We start from the raw sequence: 21,953 nt of genomic DNA on the forward strand, positions 1-21,953 counted from the left end.
TCTCCCCATCACTAAGGCACTGCAGGAACAGAGTGAAATTGACAAAATAAACTAGCATTCAATCTTTTTGGCATCTTCAACTGCATTTCCTAACCAACAAGCTTTACCTCCAAGTAGAGCAGAATGTTTGAACCATCAGATAGATATTGGTTGCTCTTAAATTCATACACTATTCTGTCTTAGAAATATATTGTCCGTTATTTAGCAAGGCTGGGACAAAAATCCTGAAACTTTCAAACTAATATAATTGTTCAAGTTCCATCTTATCACCATCTGCTCGAGACCATTTGGGAAAGCTGATAATTAGTGGCCTTGCCAGTGATGAAATGTGCAGTAAAAGAATAAAAATCTGCTGCTATTCTCATACACGACCACTCTGCGTATTCAATTACAAGCTTGACTCTTATGCTCAGCTACTAACAAGGCATTTGCGATCAGATTTCATCTCGCATTTTAGAAGTGGAATTAAGAGGGTCAGCAACGAGAAACATATTTAAATAATGCACCTCCAAAAATACTGGGAATCTATGTAATTCCTGGATTTTTTTGTTTATTATTTAAATAGATAGGAGATTTTCCGCATTAAATTTATGTACTTTAAAAGGAAAATCTGCAGAAAAGAGGAATCTTGGAGTACAGCGTTGAAAGTCATGAGTCAGGTAGAAAGTGAGGTTAAAAAAGTGTTTGGCATGCTTGCTTTCATTGGAAAAGGCAGTGAGAACTAAAGTTTATGCATGATGCAGCTGCAAATATTTTGAGGGGCATGAATAAAGTGAATCCTCATAGTCTTTTTCCCCAGGGTTGAGGATTTAAAAACTAGAGGGCATAGATACAAGGCGAGTAGGGAAGAGGGACCTCAGAGGCAACTTCTTCACTCCGAGGATAGCCCTTGTCTGGAATGAGTTGCCAGAGAAAGCTAAAGGTGCGGATACAATTGCGACTTAAGATGTTTGGACAGATGTATGGGTAGGACTACGGGCCAAATGCAGGCAAATGGAATTAGCCAAGAAGACCAACTTGGTCGGCATGAACAAGATGGACTAAAAGGTCTTTTTCAATGCTGTATAGCTCTCTGATTAGTGAGGGCATTACACATTATGGGGAGAAGGCAGGGGAATGGAGTTGAGAGGGAATAATAGATCAGCCATGATCGAATGACACAGCAGACTCGATGGGCTGAATTTTCTAATTCTGATTGTGCCTTATGGTTTTATAATTCTGCAGGAAAAGGTGGGGGAGTGAAGAGAATGTTATGTATATAATGCAAAGGTGTGACCGGCAGAAAATCTTTATTCTATGTTGCATGAATGTACCATCAAAATGCAGTTTGAATGCTTTTATTCCAGCAGACGTACATCATAGAGTTTTATTGATTCCTACCAAGCTGGTAACTTACATGGAAAGCAATTTAAAAAAAAGTTAGTGGCTCATTGAAATCAGCTAAGATGTTCAATGGGATATGGATTATGCAGATGTGTGAAGCTGAAATGGGTGACAGTGATTTCAGCAAGCAGCAAAGATGATGAATGACGGATGTGCATGGGAGGCTTCTCAAGATAACAGGCACAGATGATTATTTGGGGCATTATATTGTTATGGGTCCCAATTTTGCATTAATAATTTAGATTACTAAACATTAGTTCAAAAAATTAACACAAATTTGAATAAAATATGGTCTGTTTGATTCATTTCACGGAAGAGTTTCATAAACTTAATCTTACTCAAGGCTAGCAATAAAACAAGAACCATATAATTAAGTGCATTTACAAATCTGTTGTTTGCTTTATTGGTGTTGCAAAATTCAATGAGAAATATAATAACTGTTGGGATAGTGACAAAAAAGGCAAGTAACAATCAAGAATCAGGATGCTCACTGGAAGAGGTCTGATGATGGAACCCATCAGATGATGGTCTGATGATTAATTAACCCAAAATTAACACTCTCTCCACAGATGTTTGCTAACATTTTTTAATTTCACATATTCAGCACTTGCTGTTTTTTTCTTTGCATAAAGGAGTAATTTCAGTGGATTCAAAGAGAATAGGTTGAGGTGGATTGGAAGGTAAAATCCTAATCAATCCCAGTGCGTCAATCCCAGTGCGTGCAATTTTCTCCCACTATCCCACCCCTTTTTGCATCTCCAATCCCCACCTCCCTCACGTATCAATTGCCAGCCTTTGTCCCGCTTCACCCATTTTCAGCCCTAATACAGCCCTGCCACAGGTGCTACCTGACCCGCTGAGTTAGTCTAGTACTTAGTGTTTTACTCAGGATTCCTGAATCTGTTGTTCCCTGCACCTCCAAAGCAATTCCAAAGCTTGGCTCTTCACTAAGTGTAAAAATTACATCTATTCTGGACAGCACACAAGTAGGTCAACTAAGTGGAAATTGAAGAGGATTTTCTCATAATCTTCCAATTTCCTCCAGATATGGGAAAAGTGTCAGAGGTTTGTAGGACAAACTAAAAAAAAGGATACATTGCACAAATACAGCCAGGCAATCAAAGGTTTGGGAACATTTTAGAATTACCCAAGACCAAACTAACTGCCACTTCAATATGGGTTACTATATTACAACTGGTGCTGATTTGATAAAGATAAATCATAGTCACCAACACAATGAGTTCATTAATGAAGCAACAGAGAGTTGTTGAAATCAGCATGGCTGCTTTTGTAAATATGTACCTTCAAATAACATTTGACAGATATCACCAAAACCTCCATGAAATTTAACTGGAAGTGGCAGCATGAATGGAAAACCAACAAGGAAGAAATAAGAAAAATAGGAGCAACAGTCAATAGCTGTTTGTCAGATAGATGTGAAGTGTACTGTGGTGACCTCATTATATTGAAACCGTGCTACTTCTAATGAATATAAACAGCATGCTCTTTGATTATACCCTGCCTAATTCTTTAGTCTATAGATGACACAAAACATGGAGTTATGGTAAACAGCGAAGAACACTTCAGGAGCAAAAATGGACAGATATATAGTTGATAACATTTTATACCAAGAAGTATGAAGTAGTAAATTCTCAGCAATACAAATGCAAAGCCAAAAGAACAAAAGGTCAGATGAGAAAATACATTATTTTGCAGCAGACTGAATTGTCTGAATTGCACTGTCTGAACGAGTAAAGGATGCAGATTCAATTGTAATTTTAAAGGCAAATGGTTGTGTACTTAAAAAATACCCAATTCTACAGTACTGTGCAAAGAGCAAAAATCTAACTGACAATTTCCAAGAGTTAGCATAAAATTATTTATTTAAAACAAAAAGTGCAACCAATACCAAAACATCTAGTTAATTGCTTGCCAACCAATAAGATGCCAATGTTCTTTGCTCATTCACCAAACAATTTTTAATCAGACAATATTTCTAAATCAGATCTCTCAAAAACCCATTAACACAAAACAGGGCAGTATTAAACACATTTCTGGAATTCAGGCAGCTAACATCCACAATTGATTGTTCTTAAATAATTTTCACAAAATTTAATCCTGTTTACCATGCATATACAAGGCTTAAAGATGTGGTTTGTTAGCTCAGCTCCCTCTTCTATTTCGAAAATGGGCTTTATATTTGGTATTTTTCAGTCATTTGGGAATTGGGCTGGTTCCAATCAACTCTGAAAAATAACCAGAACAGTAACTACTCTAGCAACAAGTCTCTGATCTCAATCTCCTTAGCACACGCTTCCACAATCTTGCTTCCCTGTATCTTCCAGGAACATTGCTGGAAAACAAGAGTTGAATATTTCAGAAAATTCTCTCCGGGGATTTCCTTTACAGGCTTGGTATTTAAGTTATACTATTCCTTGTTAATCTTGATTTTTTGGCTTCTAGTTCACTCAGCTCCAGATCTTACAGCTTTGGTCCAAAAGTTATACAACTGAATTAAATAAATGAGATGAGAAAACCTACCATCCATAAGCCTTATCAACAGAAATTAATGAGAATCAAAGCAAAGAAATCTGCAAACGATGGAGTATTGAACCCAAAGGAAGACAATTAATAAATAGCAGCAAAAGGCTATTTGGTCATTTATGTTCGCTCCATTGACGGCTGCAGATTAATTACGACTTCACTACAGAGGTTTCTCAGGTCTATGCCTGAAGCCCAATTTATTTACAGCTGGTTTATTGGGGCAACTTTTCCAGTCAGTGCAATTTCCCAGCAAGAACTTTCCAAGCCTCAGTGGCAAGATTCCGATGAGTTCCGTGACATAAGACCAATATCTGGGGTGGATGGAGAGTGGATAGGATAAGCCTCACAAATAAAACCCCGAGCAAGGAAACATGAACAGGAGGTGAAGCCTGATGGCTGTAAAAAATATTTGGAAAACTAATGAAAACAAGTAAATAAAACTAGTAAATCAATTAAGAGTCACATTGGTACATTTCCTTCATTTTTCGCCATTGAATGAATGGACTTTTTTTTAAGCATGCTCAACCTGCCACAGTTACGTTGGAGTAATTCCATGGTGTCAGGCAGCATCTGTGCAGGGAATGAACATGATATTTCAGGTCGAGGTTCTTCTTCAGATTGAATGGAGTAAAGGAGAATGCTGGAAAAGGGAGATTGGGGAGGAGAAAAGCCTTGCAAATAATATAGGTGAGGGAGGATTGGCAGATGGCAAATGTGGGTATCGGGGCAGGAGAATAGTGCATTGAGTAGTGGAAAGGAGCTGGGTGACTGGGCGGTGGAAGAAATATGTGCACGCTAGCTGGGAGTGGGGCAGAATTGAGGGGTATTACTTGAAAATGGATAATTGGATTGCAAGCTATCCAAGAGGAAAATGAGGTGCTATATTTCGAGTTTGCAAGTGGTCTCTGGCAATGGCGGATGCCAAGGACAGAAAGATTGGTTTTGCAATGGGGATTTAAAATGGTTAGCAACCAGCAGCTTCAGGTGTCAAGGGTTATGGGGGAAAAAGGCAGGAAAATGGGATTAGGAGGCAAAGATCAGCCATGATTGAATGGCAGAGTAGACTCGATGGGCTGAATGGCCTAATTCCACTCCTATAAGGGGTCGGATAGACTGATGTAACTGGTTATGGGATCAAATTGAACTTGGCAGAAATGTTGGAGATTGGTTATTGGTTGACTAAATTGGTCATTGGTTGCTCAGGTGCAAATGCTGGACATTAGCCAGTAATTCCAGCTTCCACAATCGGTTCTAGTTTGGTAGTGAATTGCAGTTGGAGAATCACCATCACATAACTGTTAATTTATGTACATTTATGCAGAATTCCCAAACTTTCTGCGACTTACAAAAGGAAACGGCTGTAGTTCTACTTAGTACTGATAACATTTCTACGCAGATCCCAGGCGATTATTTTACCTCTCCCAAACATAGGCCAAAAGTGGCTATGAGTAACCTCATCTATTGGCAACCTCTCAAATATTACCTCCAAGACTTGCCATGGGTTGATTGGCAAATAACATGATGTTCTTTTGACCATTTTCAACAAGAGTGTCTAACCACTTCCCCTTGCCAATAACATTACCGGCATTGTATTTCCTAGAAAATTGCCGATTGGAGGTGGGGTAGAATTAAATATTGATTAAAACCTTAACTGGATCAGTCTAATTATATGGTAGTAGTTGTGACATTTACATTGAGATCCAAGTTTTGAAGCAATGTTACTGCATCAGGTGTGGCTAAGCCTTGTGCCCTGAAGAATGTTGGATGGGTCTATACGTACTGATGCAGTTTTAATTTTTGCTGCTGCAGCTGCATAAATACTGTGGTCTTGTGGCCTAGAGACTTTCCATCATCAAGACACAAGCCATTTATTTTGGTTGCCTCAAACTATCCAGAACAAAGCAGCCTGCATAATTGATGCACAATCTTGCACACTAAATATTTACTTCCTCCATGACCTACATACCGTGACATTTATAAAATGCACCAGGGCAAATAAAGGTCAGTAATAAATGCTACCCTTGTAGGCAACATCCAGAATTCCTAAGTGAATCACATTAAAAAGTACTCAACATCAACTTGCGGTTGCTAGAGCTATTCTTCCTTCTTAGCTAATCAGGTTGCGGTTTTGCAGATACTACATTTTGGATGTCATGGAAACACCATCTTGGATTTTCCACATTATTTTAGATATTTAATTTATTTTTAGTTTAAGAATACAATGACAAAGGAAAATATTTGAAAGCTTTTTGCAAACTTGGTGTCAAATTACAATTCTGAAATGAAATATGCCTGAAAATTTCATTTTTTAAGGCTTGAATCTTTTTGCTTATGTTGATTCAAACATTTTGCTTTATGGTACTGAATACTTTAATTGCAGTCAATAAAATATATCCACTACTTACTGATTGGTGAAGGGACAAGCTGCCATGAACAAGAAAGAATGAAAAGACTGGTACAACGACAGTCTAACTTTCAATACAACATCAATATGTTCCTTTATTAATTTCCAATCTCTGTTGTTGCCTTATATTTAGCTCTCATTTGTTACTTTTTAATGATTGCTTTGTAGAGGTAACAAAGACTTCATGTTTATCTACGAGCTCCATGACATTTGAGTGAGTTTACTCCATATTTGCAATGCAAGGATTTATTTCAAGAGGGCTAGAATACAAAAACAGGGATGTAATGTTGAGGCTCAACAAGGCACTAGTCAGGCTGCATTTGGAGTATTGTGAACACCATATCTGAGGAAGGATGTGCTGCCTCTGGAGAAGGTCCATCGGAGGTTTACAAGAATACCAGGAATGAATGGGTTAACATATGATGGGCATTAGACGACACTGGGCCTGTACTTGCTGGAGTTTAGAAGGATGAGGGGGGACCTCATTGAACCTTACCGAATAGTGAAAGGCTTGGATAGAGATACACGTGTTTAGTTTAGTTTAGTGTTTAGTTTAGTTTAGAGATACAGTGCGGCAACAGGCCCTTCGGCCCACCGAGCCCATACAGACCAGCAATTCCTGCATTCTTTCACAATCCTAGACACTAGGGACAATTAGTAATTTTTACCAAAGCCAAATGACCTACAAATCTGTACGTCTTTGGATTGTGGGAGGAAAGTGGAGCATCTGGACAAAACCAACGCGGTCATGGAAAGTATAAACTCCGTACAGCCAGCACCCATAAACAAGATCGACCCCGGGTCTCTGGCGCTGTAAGACAGCAACTCGACCATTGCGCCAGTGTGCTGCCCACTGTGCTTGAAGAGAAAAATCTCAAAGTTCGTATTTCTGACCCAGTGATCTCTACTGGAAAGAGTTTGATCAACATCAGAAGAAGAGAGAACTGATATTATCCGTGATGTCAATCTGCAGTTAAGTTGCTGGCCAACATCATTTACAGGGAGAAGCACGAGATGAAAATAGTTCTGAGGGAAGAGCTGCACCCAAAAAGTTAGCTTGTTGGTTTCTCCTGAATTGCTGATTGATCTCAATCATGTTTCCAGAGTTTTCCGTTTTGTACTGTAACTAATTTAGAACTGCGTGCCATTAACAAGACAATGCCTGTAAAAATAAGTAAGTAGAGAAAACTAATCCAGAAAAAAATTGGCTATGCCATAACTGAGACAAGAGAAAAAGCTAATTAATTTCACGAATAAAGACCAAGTTTTCTTAAGTTAGACACAAAAAGCTAGAGTACCTTAGCAGGTCAGACAGCATCTCTGGAGAGAAGGAATGGGTGACATAGAAAAATAGAAAATAGGTGCGGGAGTAGGCCATTCGGCCCTTCGAGCCTGCACCGCCATTCAATATGATCATGGCTGATCATCCAACTCAGTATCCCGTACCTGCCTTCTCTCCATACCCTCTGATCCCTTTAGCCACAAGGGCCACATCTAACTCCCTCTTAAATATAGCCAATGAACTGGCCTCAACTACCTTCTGTGGCAGAGAATTCCACAGATTCACCACTCTGTGTGAAAAAAAAACGTTCTCATCTCGGCCCTAAAAGACTTCCCCCTTATCCTTAAACTGTGATCCCTTGTTCTGGACTTCCCCAACATCAGGAGCAATCTTCCTGCATCTAGCCTGTCCAACCCCTTAAGAATTTTGTAAGTTTCTATAAGATCCCCCCTCAATCTTCTAAATTCCAGCGAGTACAAGCCGAGTCTATCCAGTCTTTCTTCATATGAAAGTCCTGCCATCCCAGGAATCAATCTGGTGAACCTTCTCTGTACTCTCTCTATGGCAAGAATGTCTTTCCTCAGATTAGGAGACCAAAACTGTACGCAATACTCCAGGTGTGGTCTCACCAATGCCCTGTACCTCCCTGCTCCTATACTCAAATCCCCTCGCTATGAATGCCAACATACCATTCGCTTTCTTCACTGCCTGCTGCACCTGCATGCCTATTTTCAATGACTGGTGTACCACGACACCCAGGTCTCGTTGTATCTCCCCTTCTCCTAATCGGCCACCATTCAGATAATAGTCTGCTTTCCTGTTCTTGCCACCAAAGTGGATAACGTTTCGGTTCGAGACCGTTCCCCACCAAGTTTTCTTAAACCTTATTAGTGAAATGGCGTACAAAAGACATAGCGGCACATGCAATTTGTGTGTAAAACCTACCATCTGTACTTTGCAATTCTTGGATCATAACCTATTTACCTCGTACCAGTCTTGTAGATTGTTATCGGATAAGTCGAGTTCAGAAACATGTGAGCAGATGGCAGCAATGTCACTTTCCTCTCCAGCAGTGTTAATTCCACAACTGTCCAGCACGAGGATAGCTGGAAGGTGTAGACGTGCTAAAGGAAACATATATACTGTTTAATTCTGAACAATGGAGTAAATAATAGACCAACTTTAACCGAGAATTATTTTGCATAAATACACATCAACAGGATTTGCAGCTCAAATGCAAGGGGAACATTAAAACATGTAAGGAATTGCTTGGGGTTTGCAATCATCACATCTATTTTACTTCAGGCCCACATAAGTGGTAAATAGGTGATTAGCTGCCGGAAAACAAGCAAAAACTAGGTTTTGTGGCAGATATAGAGGCTCACTCACCTTTCAAAGGTGAGCCCTGAGGCCCAGAACAGATTTGAATGCCAATACCCATTCCTCGTCGAAACGGGAAGTTTTCTGGACTGTACTTCTCACAAATAACCTCAACAAAACTGCGTCCACGTGTATCATCCATCTTTCAATTGGCAAGAGCAGTCTGCAGAGATAATAGAGCCGAATAATTACTCTTATTTCTGTACAAATAGATTAGTGGAAAGCAGGCAAAGTATTAAAATAAGACCAAGATATGCATAATCCAATTTTGTACTGTATCCAGGCATGCAAAACACCCATAATAATGACAGAAATTATATAATTAATTGAAGTTGTTTGAGATCATGCAAAATTGTCTAACCCAAGTTTAGAGTGGATCCTAGTCATTTGTCTTTATAACATATTGGAACAACTAATTTTCTTCTTCATGCATTTCACTGCATTTACATGGTCACTCTTCCACTGCAGGACGTTTTCATGCATTTAATATGCTGTAAAATCCCCAGCAAGAGAAAGTTTGCATGCGGAACAATCTTTCATTTGAGTAGAATGCTGCAGCATAAAATATATTAGTTTTGAGATCCACCATTGCTTTGCAAATAATTAGGTGCCCTCAAACGTGGTGGATATACTTCGACCCCGAAATGGAAGTCCCACGTAGCAATACCAACTAATTAATGAGAGATTCTGCATCAGTGGTAAAGTACGTACAATCCACACAAATCTAGACCTTCAACATTGGAGAAACAATTGTGTATTATTAGCCAATCTAATAGATTATTAACTATTTAAATATGTACGTTAAAAAATTATGGCAAAATGTAGAACCATTTTCTTGTGTATAACAAAGAGGGAGTAGTATTTATTTCAAAAAGGAAAACAAGATAAAGAATTTGCATTTATATAGTGCCTATTTTGTCCTCAAGATGTTCTAAACCATTTTATCACCATGGTTTCAAAATTCCTGCATTCCGTGAGGGCAAGGCTGATAGCTCTGTTTATAATTAAGTCTTTTTGTTTCCATTTATTTGACATGGGGACTGGCAGGTCATCAAGTAAATATTGAACAAATGCCTCAACTAGATGTTTTTGAATTCCATAAACCAACTCAATTGAATTTGGCATTTTCCTATCAGCTGCTGAAGCCATAAGTTAAAAATAGGAAGTTAACAAATTCTTGCTAACTCCAGTTAACTCTATCTTCGTTAACTCTAAATTTAATTAACTCTATCTTTGCACACAAGTTATCACAAACCCATGCATGCACCTGCCTGTGACACTATAAGGAAAATACAGTTAATATTTATACTCATTTAATGTATCCAATGCATGTCAAAAAAATGCGCAAGCAGGGGTATTTGAGTTTCCTATTTGTCACCTTATAAATTGCATGCCAATGTACAGAAAACTTTAAGATAAACACAGAATGCTGGAGTAACTCAGCGGGACAGGCAGCATCTCTGGAGGGAAGGAATGGGTGACGAGTCTGAAGAAGGGTCTCGACCCGAAAAGTCACCCATTCCTTCTCACCAGAGATGCTGCCTGTTCTGCTGAGATACTCCTGCATTTTGTGTTTATCTTTGATTTAAATCAGCATCTGGAGTTCTTTCCTGTACAGAAAACTTTAATATATTTGAAATATTAGATGGGATAAACATGTAGTAAAATTATCAAGGTTGCTATCTTAAAGTGAATAAACTACCAGTCCTAAATGTAATATATCCAGGATGTTTAAAAAAACACACACCATAAGAAATTAGAAACTCTGACAATTATTTCTGAATCATCCTTATCGACACCATGGTTACCAACGGAATGAAGCTTTTTTTAATGTACTGTTGTTCAAACAAGGAAGAGATAACCAAATAATGAAAGCCCAATTAAAGTTCAGTGGCAGACAAATTATTGGAATCAATGCTGAGAGAAATATAAACCATTTAAAAATACATAGATTGTCTTTGACAAAGCATTGTCAATTTGGAATTACTCCCTGTACCAGATGCTCGTGAGGCAAGAAATAGGAAAGAGTACAGTTACATGTTTGGCCAAAGAGCTGTTATAGAGAGGGAGGGGGGAGAGGGGGGGGGGGGGGAGGAAGGGCTTCAGATGCCCGAATCATTGGGATCTCTTCCAGGGCAGGTGGGACCTGCACAAGGAGGAAAGATTGCACCGAAACCAATAGGGCACAGGCATCCTTGCTTGTGCTACTTGGAAATGGTTAACAGATGGAAACGGGAGCAGTAGGTGGAGAGATTGGGAAGGTAGAGACAAAAAATGCTGGAATAACTCAACCGGTCAGGCAGCATCTCTGGGGAGAAGGAATGGGTGACGTTTCGGGTCGAAACCCTTCTTCAGATGGATGTCAGGGGAGGGGGCGGGACAAAGATAGAATGTGGTCAGAGACAGTAAGACTAGTGGGGGAACTGGGAAGGGGGAGGGGATAGAGAAGGAAAGCAAGGGCTATCTGAAGTTAGAGAAGTCAATGTTCATACCACCAGGATGTAAACTACCCAAGCGAAATGAGGGGCTGTTCCTCCAATTTGCGCTGGGCCTCACTCTGACAATGGAGGAGGCCCAGGACAGAAAGGTCAGATTGGGAATGGCGTTGAAGTGCTGAGCCACCGGGGGATCAGGTAGGTTAAGACGGACTGCGCAGAGGTGTTCAGTGAAACGATCGCCGAGTCTACACTTGGTCTCGCCAATTTAGACACTTGGAACAGCGGATACAGTAGATGAGGTTGGAGGAGGTGCAAGTGAACCTCTGCCTCACCTGGAAAGATTGTTTGGTCCTTGGATGGAGTCGAGGGGGGAGATAAAGGGACAGGTGTTACATCTCCTGCGGTTGCAGGGGAAAGTAGCTGGGGAGGGGGTGGTTTGGGTGGGAAGGGACATGTTGACCAGGGAGTTTCGGAGGGAACAGTCTCTGCGGAAAGCAGAAAGGGGTGGACAATAGACAATAGGTGCAGGAGTAGGCCATTCGGCCCTTCGAGCCAGCACCGCCATTCAATGTGATCAAGGCTGATCATTCTCAATCAGTACCCCGTTCCTGCTTTCTCCCCATACCCCCTGACTCCGCTATCCTTAAGAGCTCTATCTAGCTCTCTCTTGAATGTATTCAGAGAATTGGCCTCCACTGCCCTCTGAGGCAGAGAATTCCACAGATTCACAACTCTGACTAAAAAAGTTTTTCCTCATCTCTGTTCTAAATGGCCTACCCCTTATTCTTAAACTGTGGCCCCTGGTTCTGGACTCCCCCAACATTGGGAACATGTTTCCTGCCTCCAACGTGTCCAACCCCTTAATAATCTTATACGTTTCGATAAGATCCCCTCTCATCCTTCTAAATTCCAGTGTATACAAACCTAGTCGCTCCAGTCTTTCAACAGATGGGAAGATGTGGCCGGTAGTGGGATTCCGTTGGAGGGGGCGAAAATGTTGGAGGATTATATGCTGTATGCGTCGGCTGATGGGGTGGAACGCGAGGACAAGGGGAACTCTGTCCTTTTCACGAATGGGGGAGGGGGAGCAAGAGCGCTGCGGGATATCGAGGAGACCTTAGTGAGACCCTCGTCTCTAATGGAAGAGGGGAACCCGTTTCCTAAAGAATGAGGACATCTCCGAGGCCCTGGTATGGAACACCGCATCCTGGGTGCAGATGCGACTTAGACGGAGGAATTGGGAGTAGGGGATAGAGTCTTTATAGGAAGCAGGGTGGGAAGAAGTGTAGTCAAGATAGCTATGGGAGTCAGTAGGTTTGTAGTGGATGTCGGTCAATAGTCTGTTTCCTGTGATGGAGGCGGTGAGACCTAGAAATGGTACGGAGATGTCGGAGATGGTCCAAGTGAATTTGAGTGCAGGATGGAAATTAGTGAAGTTGATGAAGTCAGTGCGTTCTGCATGGGTGCAGGAGGTAGCACCAATGCAGTCGCCAATGTAACGGAGGTAGAGTTCGGGAATAGGGCAAGTGTACACCTGGAACAGGTGTTGAGAAGGTAGAGGTTGTCAAGTAAGTAAGGGCGGCACGGTAGCGCAGCGGTAGAGTTGCTGCTTTCCAGCGAATGCAGCGCCGGAGACTCAGGTTCGATCCTGACTACGGGTGCTGCACTGTAAGGAGTTTGTACGTTCTCCCCGTGACCTGCGTGGGTTTTCTCCGAGATCTTCGGTTTCCTCCCACACTCCAAAGACGTACAGGTATGTAGGTTAATTGGCTGGGTAAAGGTAAAAATTGTCCCTAGTGGGTGTAGGATAGTGTTAATGTACGGGGATCGCTGGGCGGCACGGACTTGGAGGGCCGAAAAGGCCTGTTTCCGGCTGTATATATATGAGCTGTTCCCTGGATTGACATTTATTATCGTCACAAGTACCAAGATACTGTGGAAAACTTTATTTGCATCCTGTCCAGTCAAATCATACTATGAGTACAATCAAGTCATACACAAGTACAACAGGTAGGGAAAAATTACCAGAGTTCATAGTATAGTGTTACAGTATTATGCACTGCTGTTTCAGAGGAAAAGTGTAAGGTCCGCAATGAGACAAGTTCAAAGATTGGGACGACATCCTAGTTTATGGGAGGACTGCTAGTCTGATTAACAATGGGTAAGACGCTGTTCCTGAATCTGGTGTTATGAGCCTTCAAGCTTTTGTGACCAACCCCAATAGGATACTTTCCATGGTGCATCAGTAGAAGTTGGTGAGAGTTGTTGAAGACATGCCAAACTCCTTGATCATCTGAGGAAGTAGAGGCATTGGTGTAGTTCCTTGGCCAAAGGTTCAATGTGTTTGGTCCAGGATAAATTATTGGTGATATTTACACAAAAAAACTTTTGACCATCTCAATTAGGGTGTGTGCTCCACCTCATTTCCTGAAGTCAATAACCAGTTCCGTCTTCTTGCTGACATTGAGGGAGACGCTATTGTTTTGTTGCTCTGTTTTAAGACCTCTATCCCCTTCTTGTACTCGCTCTTGTGGCGCGTCGAAAAGCCCGAAATAAAGGTGAGGAGCCAGGTATTTCAGGAGGGATTTATTTGTTGTGTTCTCTAGTCCGGTCGAGTCTGCGAGAGAGAGATCGCGCCTAAAATCCCGTCCTTTATCCCCGTAGCTAAGGGCCGCCCCCCTGGACTGGTCCATTCCCGTGCCGAGGGTTTCGGTAGTGGTATGGCCCGACCCTTGGGAGCCGCTACACTCTCATAATTGTTCGCGATACAGCCAACTGCAGTGGTGTCCTTTAAAAACATGTAAATGGAGTTAGACCAGAATTTGGCTGCAGTTATGAGTGTACAAGGAGTATAGTAAAGGGTTGAGAACGCATTCTTGTGGGGCACTGATGATCAAAATGATTGTGGAGGATATTTTGTTGCTTATCCTCACTGTGTAGTCTATGGGTCAGAGGCAAGGATCCAGCAGCAGAAACAGTTGTTGACTGGTAGGCCCAGGAATTTGAAGAGTTAGGTTGGGATTATCGTGTTGAAGCTGGTCAATGAGTCTGACGTAGATGTCCTTGCTATCTATATGTTTCAACAATGAGTGTAGGGCCAGAGTGAAGGCATCTGCTGTGCCCAGTAGGCAAACTGTAATGTATCAGAGCTGTTGGGAGGCTGGAGTTAATGTGCCTCTCGAAGCAAAGTGAAGTCGGGCAGTATCTCTGGCAACAGTGCATCACTCCCTGATGAGCTCAATGCATTTTACGCTTGCTATGAACAGAAGATCGGTGGAAAGACATCATCCACCCCATCAACCTCAGGTGCATCTGTACCCCTGGTCACTGCTGATCACTGATCAGATAGGCCCTCCTGACACCAGCTCTGGCACGAACCTGCGGATACCAACTGGCTCAGATGGAGTCACTGGCTATGTCCTCAGGACCTGCATGGAAAAGCTGGCAAGAGTATTCGTGGCCATTTTTAACCGCTCCCTACTGATGTTCCCACTTTCTTCAAGACCACGATCACCCCATATTGGAGTGTATTAGCTACAAGCAAAGCTTGGACAAACTTGGATTGTTTTCTCTAGAACTTGGGAGGTTGAGGGGCAACATGTTAGAACAATATAAAATTATATAAAGCGTAGATAGGGCAGCTAGTCAGCATCCTTTTCCCAGGATGGAAATGTGAAATACCAGAGGCATAGGTTTAAGATGAATGGAGGAACTTTAAACAAGATGTGCATGGCAAGGTTTTTTTTAAAAAACAGAGAGAGTGGTAGATGCCTGCAAAATGCTGCCAGGGGAGGTATGGATGCAGATCTGTCAGACAGATCTGATGTTTAAACCAGACAGACATATGAACAGGTGTGGAACAGGGAGACCATATGCAGCCATACGGGATTAGTGAGAATGGTGTAATGGTTGGCGCAAGGGGCTTGTTCCTCTGCTGTGCTTGTCAACAAGCACCAGACAGCGTACCCCAAAGCGTTTACCACCATAGCCGGGGACTACAACAAAGCCAACCTGAAAAACATCACTCTCAAACTATCACCAACATGTCGTCTGCAGCCTTGACCACTGCTGTACGACCATCAAGGATGCCTATCGCTCTATCCCTCGCCCTCACATCAGGAAATCAGACCATTCGGCGGTGTTGCTGCTTCCTGCATCCAGGCAGCAACTGAAGAGCGCACCCCCAGAGGTGAGGACTGCACAGAGCTGGTCTGGGGAGGCAGAGGAACAACTCCAGGACTGCTTGGAGTCAGTAGACTGGGCAATGTTCAAAGACTTGGCAGCAGACCTGAATGAAAACGCCACAGTCATTACACACTTCATAAGGAAATGTGTGGAGGACTGTGTCCCTACAAAAACCTTCCGAGTGTTCCCTAACCAGAAGCCTTGAATGAACCAGGAGATCCGCATTCCTCTGAGGACCAGGTCTCGGGCATTGAGGTCTGGTGACGCAGAGGCCTATAAGAAGTCAGGATACAACCTTGACAAGGCCATCAAAAAGGCCAAAAGGGACTTACGCTCTTAGCTGGAGGATGGGGCGGATGTTTGGCAACTGTGGCAGGGTTTGAATGCCATCATCTCCTACAAGGTGAAACCAGGAGGCAGCTCAAGCGACAGCGAAGCATCACTCCCTGACGAGCTCAATGCGTTCTACGCACGCTTTGATAAGGAGAATACTGATGTGCCTTCCCGAGCCCCCATACGCCCTGATGGTATAACAGTCAGTCACAGAGGCAAACGTCAGAAGATCCTTCAGGGGGTGAACCCTCGGAAAGTGCCTGGACCTGATGATATACCCGGTTGAGTTCTTAAAACCTGTGCAGACCAACTGGCTGGGGTTTTTGCAGACATTTTCAACCTCTCACTCCTGAGATCTGAGGGTCCCACCTGCTTTAAGAGGGCATCAATAATACTGGTGCCCAAGAAGAGTAAGGTGACATGCCTCAACGACTATCTACCAGTGGCACTAACATCTGTGGTGATGAAGTGCTTTGAGAGGCTGGTTATGGTGGATATCAACTCCTACCTCAACAAGAACCTCGACCCACTACTGTTTGCCTACCTCCACAACAGGTCAACGTAGATCTCACTGGCTCTCCACTCCACACTGGACCATTTGGACAATAAATACACTTGCGTCAGGCTGTTGTTTATAGATAGCTCAGCGTTCAATACCATCATCCCTCCAAGCTGGTTACCAAGCTCAAGGAACTGGGTCTCTGCGCATCCCTCTGCAATTGGATCTTCGAATTCCTCATCCACAGACTGTTCGAATTGGCAGAAATACTTCTTCCTCATTAACAATCAGTAAGGGAGCACCTCAAAGCTGCTTGCTCAGCCCCCTGCTCTACTCACTCTATATTCATAACTGTGTAACCGGACATAATGCGAAATCCATCTTCAAGTTTGCTGACGACACCACCGTTGTTGGACGAATTACAGATGGTGATGAGTCAGAGTATAGAAGTGAGATCGACCGATTGACCAAATGGTGCCAGCACAACAACCTTTGTTTAGCAACCTGGCTCTCAATATCAGTAAAACCAATGAACGGTTGTGGACTTTAGAAGAGGAAGGATGAGGACCCACAATCCTGTTTATATCAATGGGACGATGGTGGAGTCTACCAAGATCAAAAGTCTTTGCAATCACAGGGGCACAATCTTGTTTCTAAATACACAGCATTATTGAGTGGCAACTTGACATCCAGAACAGTTTGATGAGCAAAACCTGTTTCTTTATTAACACCCATCACTTAATTTCTAAACTTTACCAAAGTCTTGCCACCCTTTATCACCTATTCACACCTATGAAATTGCACATTGCAAAATACCCCCATCAGTCATAAAAATACCCTTTAATTTAAATATAACCATGAATTATTAAATGTGATAGCCTTGAACTCTCTTTGTTTTCTCTCAATCCAAGCTTTTTTCTCTTTTTCTAATCAGCAAGTAATATTGATGCAAATCCAGTTGTCCTCAACAACTTACAGCTTTTGTTCAAAAGAGTGCAGATCCAATTGCTCCGAGAACCAAGAATGAAGCAAGCTGCATTCAATGTGTAGGAAGTAACTACAGAAGTTGGTTTACACCGAAGATAGACACAAAAAGCTGTAGTAACTCAGCGGGTGAAGGCAGCATCTCTGGAGAATAGGGATAGGTGACGTAGGGATAGAAGGCTCTCGACCCGAAACATCACCTATTCCTTTTCTCCAGAGATGCTGCCTGACCTGCAAAGCCGCATTCAATGTCAGGTGAGCTCCATATCTTTGCAGTTTTCTGTGCTCTGTATGATATCTGGTTCATTTCTCTTATACTTCAACACTTCAATATATCGCAGATCCAAACCAGTTTCTGGAGAAGAGCATTTCCAGTATAAAAATAGAATATATTTAAGTTTGCAAACAAAAAAATCAACATTAGACATTATTGCTCCTTCATCTGCTCTAATTATTTGGAGCCCCGAGTCTGTTGGGCACTCACATTTCGGAGGACCTAACATGGTCCAATAACACTGCTGCGCTGGTCAAGAAGGCACAGCAACGACTGTTCTACCCAAGAACACTGAAAAAGTCTGGTCTACCCCAACAGCTGCTGACGACCTTCTACCGCTGCACCATAGAGAACATCCTAACACATGGCATCCCTGTATGGTATCTCAGCTGCACGGAGGCAGAGAGGAAAGCTCTTCAGCGGGTAGTCCATAGAGCTCAGAGGACTATCTGTACACAGCTACCAGCCTTGGAGGGCATCTACAACACACGATGCCTCAAAAAAGCCACCAGCATCCACAAATACTCTTCACACCCCTGCAACAGTCTGTTCGAACTTCTACCATCGGGCAGACGATACAAGGCCTTCTACGCCCACACCTCCAGACTCAGGAACAGCTTCATCCCCAGGGCCATAGCTGCTATGAACCGGTCCTGCTGAGCCGGATGGTCACATCGCACAGTAAACCGGCACAGATCTACTTGCACTTTATTCTGTTTTAAAACTGTTCTAATTTGTTTCATTGGGTTGTTTAAATACTGACTAGCTAATTAATTTATTGCATCGTATGGGAGGCGCATTCCCAATCTCGTTGTACCCCTGTACAATGACAATAAAGATATATTGTATTGTATTGTTACGCAGACAACTTGCAAAGTAAAAGAAGTGGAGGATTCAAAATACCTGGTGAAAAATCCAATTAGACGATGGGCAAATCTTATTTTCCAATTGACTCCACTTCCTTCTGAACTATGGATTGTATCTTTGGCTTTGAGAACAAGTCTGTAGCTCTTGCACTGGAAGAGATAGATTCAGGTGCAGATGATAGCAGCATCCTAACCATACCTGTCAGCAGAGCCTTTCGGACCACCAAAGGAATAAACTAAGCAAGGCAAAGCAGAGTGGAAAGAAGACATTGACAAAAAAAGACAGATAAGTTATGACAGAGTTATGAAATACTTATCTGGCATCAGTCTTTGCTCTGGTAAATGACACTTAGTATTTCAGATTGGGTTGGCTGTATTATTATTATTGAAATTAATAAAGAGAAATGTAATTTAGACAAAATAAGCTGTTTATACTTGATGTGACTCTGGGTTCACATATCCTTCCAAAGTTGATTAAAGATATTGGACATAGATTTGCTGAGACTTTTGCCCACAACTTCAATAGAGATGGATAGCAGAATGCTTCCTTAAACTGGCACCTGACTGTTCCATAAGGAAACCAATCCTGAGCCAGGAAGCCACAGGTTTATCAGTTTGAGATTGGCTCTTATGAAAATACTGAAAGGATGTAAACAAATATAACCTTTATGATTACCGAGAAAGGGACAAGATAACAACCAACAGAAATGACACCAAGAAATAGAAGGCAATTAACCTTTGAACAAAACGCTAAAACATTGTCAGGATATCATAGAATATGGCAATGCTACACTGTACTGGGGGATCCGCAAGGATACAACCAACTTCAGTCTTAATGTTTTGTTTTGGTCCTTCTGCATCATGCCCACCCCACTTTGCAATATACATTAATCCCAACGAACCACAAACCATGTTCTCCTTCATCATCCTTCCTCGTACACTCCACTCTATTTGCCAATCTTGTCATTCTCTTTGAATCCCTGTAATTCCCTTTACCTTCTCTCCATCTTGAAACCCCCTCCTCGATGTCGTTGTCACCCCCCCCCCCACCAACCAACCAACCAACCAACCAACCACCAGCTTCTACTTTGACCCTTCTCCATTGATTGCCCAGCTGACGACCATGACCTCATGCTTCCGCTTTTAACCCTTGCCTTGCCTGCGGTTTCTCTTCGACCTTCTTCCAATGCCCTCTCCAGCTTAATCCCCTCCCGTCCCAATTTGACATCCTCCTCCTCGGGCCTGTGTACCCGGTCTCTGCGCCTCCTTTTCAGTCACCGGAGGCCGCGGTGTCACCACCGTGTCCCCAGTCCCCGTTGTGCCGGGAGTCGCTCCGCTCTCCCCACCTGCCGTTCCGGGCCTCACTAACTCACTCACTCACCCTCCCGCCTCCGCTCCAGGTCTGTTTTGCTGTGGACAGCGGCCGCGAGAGCGCGCGCCTCCCGAGTACGCGCCTGCGGAGCTGACGTCACAACACCTTTCAGCAAACACGTGATTTGCGTAAACAGCAGCGACACGTGACCGCCCCGCGGCATCACCATGGCGACAAAGGCCCAGGCCCAAAGCCGGACCGCGGAAAACAAGACAAGGTACAACGTGCAATCTATTCACCCAATTCATCGTGGCGATTGGAATAACCCCATCCTCTACCTCCATGCACAGGCTGATCCCTGGAACCGGCAGAAAGACACCCCAACGGTAATCGGTTGCATTTCACAGGGTGGGAGTGATGCCCATTCCACTTATTTGAAGTGAACAGATCAATGATGATAGTGGACACGCACGAGACTGCTAACGATTTTCAGGATGTCATAGAAGAAGATAACTCGAAACTAACTGTGGGACCTGTAAGGATGCAACGAACCTCAGTTTTGAGGCTGCGCTTTAGGGTAACTTCTAAACAAACAAAAACCCCAAAACAATGATTACTTTCGATCAAAATACAAGGTGCTGGACGATCTCAGCAGGCCAAGGAGGAATCAATGATATTCCTCACAGATTGACCTTGCAAAGTCAACTGTCATGAATCTGACCTAGCAATAAGTGACATCCACAAACAAATTTCGCAATTTATTTTGTTTGGTGGATGTTGCTGACAATACTGGCCTTTATTGTCCATCATTAATCACCTCAGAATTCATACAACAGTTAACACCCAATCATGTTCGTAGGTCTGTATACACAAGATGCAGCAATTTGTATAAGGGTGGCAGATTTGTTTCCATGAAGGATATTGGTAAAGATACAAGGGAATTGCAGATGCTGGAATCTTGTATAAAACACAAAGTGCTGTAGAAATTCAGCGGGCCAGGCAGCATCTCTGGAGGACATGTATTGGTGACATTCCAGAGCGGGACCCTTCTCTTGACGAATATTAGTAAACCAGTTTTAATTTTTGTAACAATCCTTTTCTATTCCAGTTTTATTTAATTATTCAAATTTAAATTCTTTAACTGTAATGGTGTAATTTGAAGGTATCTCTAGCTACAAGTAACTTAATTACACTAAAGTGCACGATGGATCATGCTCCCTAACCTGAAGTACACCAAATTACTTTGCAAAGGTTCTGACCACTTGGAAAATAAGAACACGTATGTCAGGCTGTTGTCCATCACTACACAACTATAACTTGCCATTCAATACCACCTCCAAACATCATCAAATGCAAGAAGGGCTCCAACTCAAAACATCATTTGTTCATTGCCTTCCACAGATGCTGTCTTACTTGCTGAATCCCTCCAGCATTTTGTTTTTGTATTTAAGATTCTAGCATTTCTAGTTTATTTCATCTCTATGAAGAGAAATTGGCTCGGTTTGGTTTGTAATGGAAAAACCTAAACATAACAAAGTCAATGAAGAATTCAGGAACAGAAGAGGCGGGGTGGGGACAGATATGATGAAAATGTAAAAATCCAATTTAATGACCTTTGTTTACTAATATATATCAAAAGCAGCGGTGACCCAACATCGAAGAACTCTACTATATACCTCCATCCTTTCAAAATGGTTATTTACCTGCTTAGCCAACGTTATATTCTCACTGTGCCTTTAATTTAATGTGATTCAATTTTGCAAACTATTTTACAGTAGCCTCTGTCCATTTAACATTAGCGCGCACACACATACATGCCTAATTGTCTCCATTCTGGAACAAAAGTTACGTCACTCATTAAAATGGAGTTAGTAGGTAATACTTGAATATGCCCATATTGGGATACGAATCACAGTTCACAAGATATTGGAGTAGAATTAGGCCATTCGGCCCATCAGGTCCACTCCGCCATTCAATCATGGCTGTTCTCTGCCTCCTGATCCCATTTCCCTGCCTTTTCCCCATAACTCTTGACATCCGTTCTAATCAAGTTATCGACTCATTTATTG

General features: G+C 42.4%; 1 protein-coding gene across 3 annotated transcripts in view; it reads right to left on the minus strand.

The window, feature by feature from the left end:
- LOC144608772 (tubulin-specific chaperone cofactor E-like protein) overlaps positions 1-20,055 on the minus strand; it is a 52,063-nt gene extending 32,008 nt beyond the window's left edge. The window contains exons 1-4 of one of the 3 annotated variants that reach the window (XM_078426858.1): positions 19,954-20,055; positions 18,610-18,722; positions 9,003-9,156; positions 8,598-8,737 (exon numbers count right to left, since the gene is read on the minus strand). In XM_078426858.1, the coding sequence (XP_078282984.1) occupies positions 8,598-8,737; positions 9,003-9,135 (273 nt within the window). In that variant the 5' untranslated portion in view covers positions 9,136-9,156; positions 18,610-18,722; positions 19,954-20,055. Of the gene's footprint in view, positions 1-8,597; positions 8,738-9,002; positions 9,157-18,609; positions 18,809-19,953 lie in introns of all 3 variants that reach the window. The other 2 variants (XM_078426857.1, XM_078426860.1) reach the window with 2 other exon arrangements.
- Positions 20,056-21,953: the final 1,898 nt, after the last annotated feature.

The sequence above is a fragment of the Rhinoraja longicauda genome, chromosome 32, assembly GCF_053455715.1.
Source record: "Rhinoraja longicauda isolate Sanriku21f chromosome 32, sRhiLon1.1, whole genome shotgun sequence".
Taxonomy (NCBI): domain Eukaryota; kingdom Metazoa; phylum Chordata; class Chondrichthyes; order Rajiformes; family Arhynchobatidae; genus Rhinoraja; species Rhinoraja longicauda.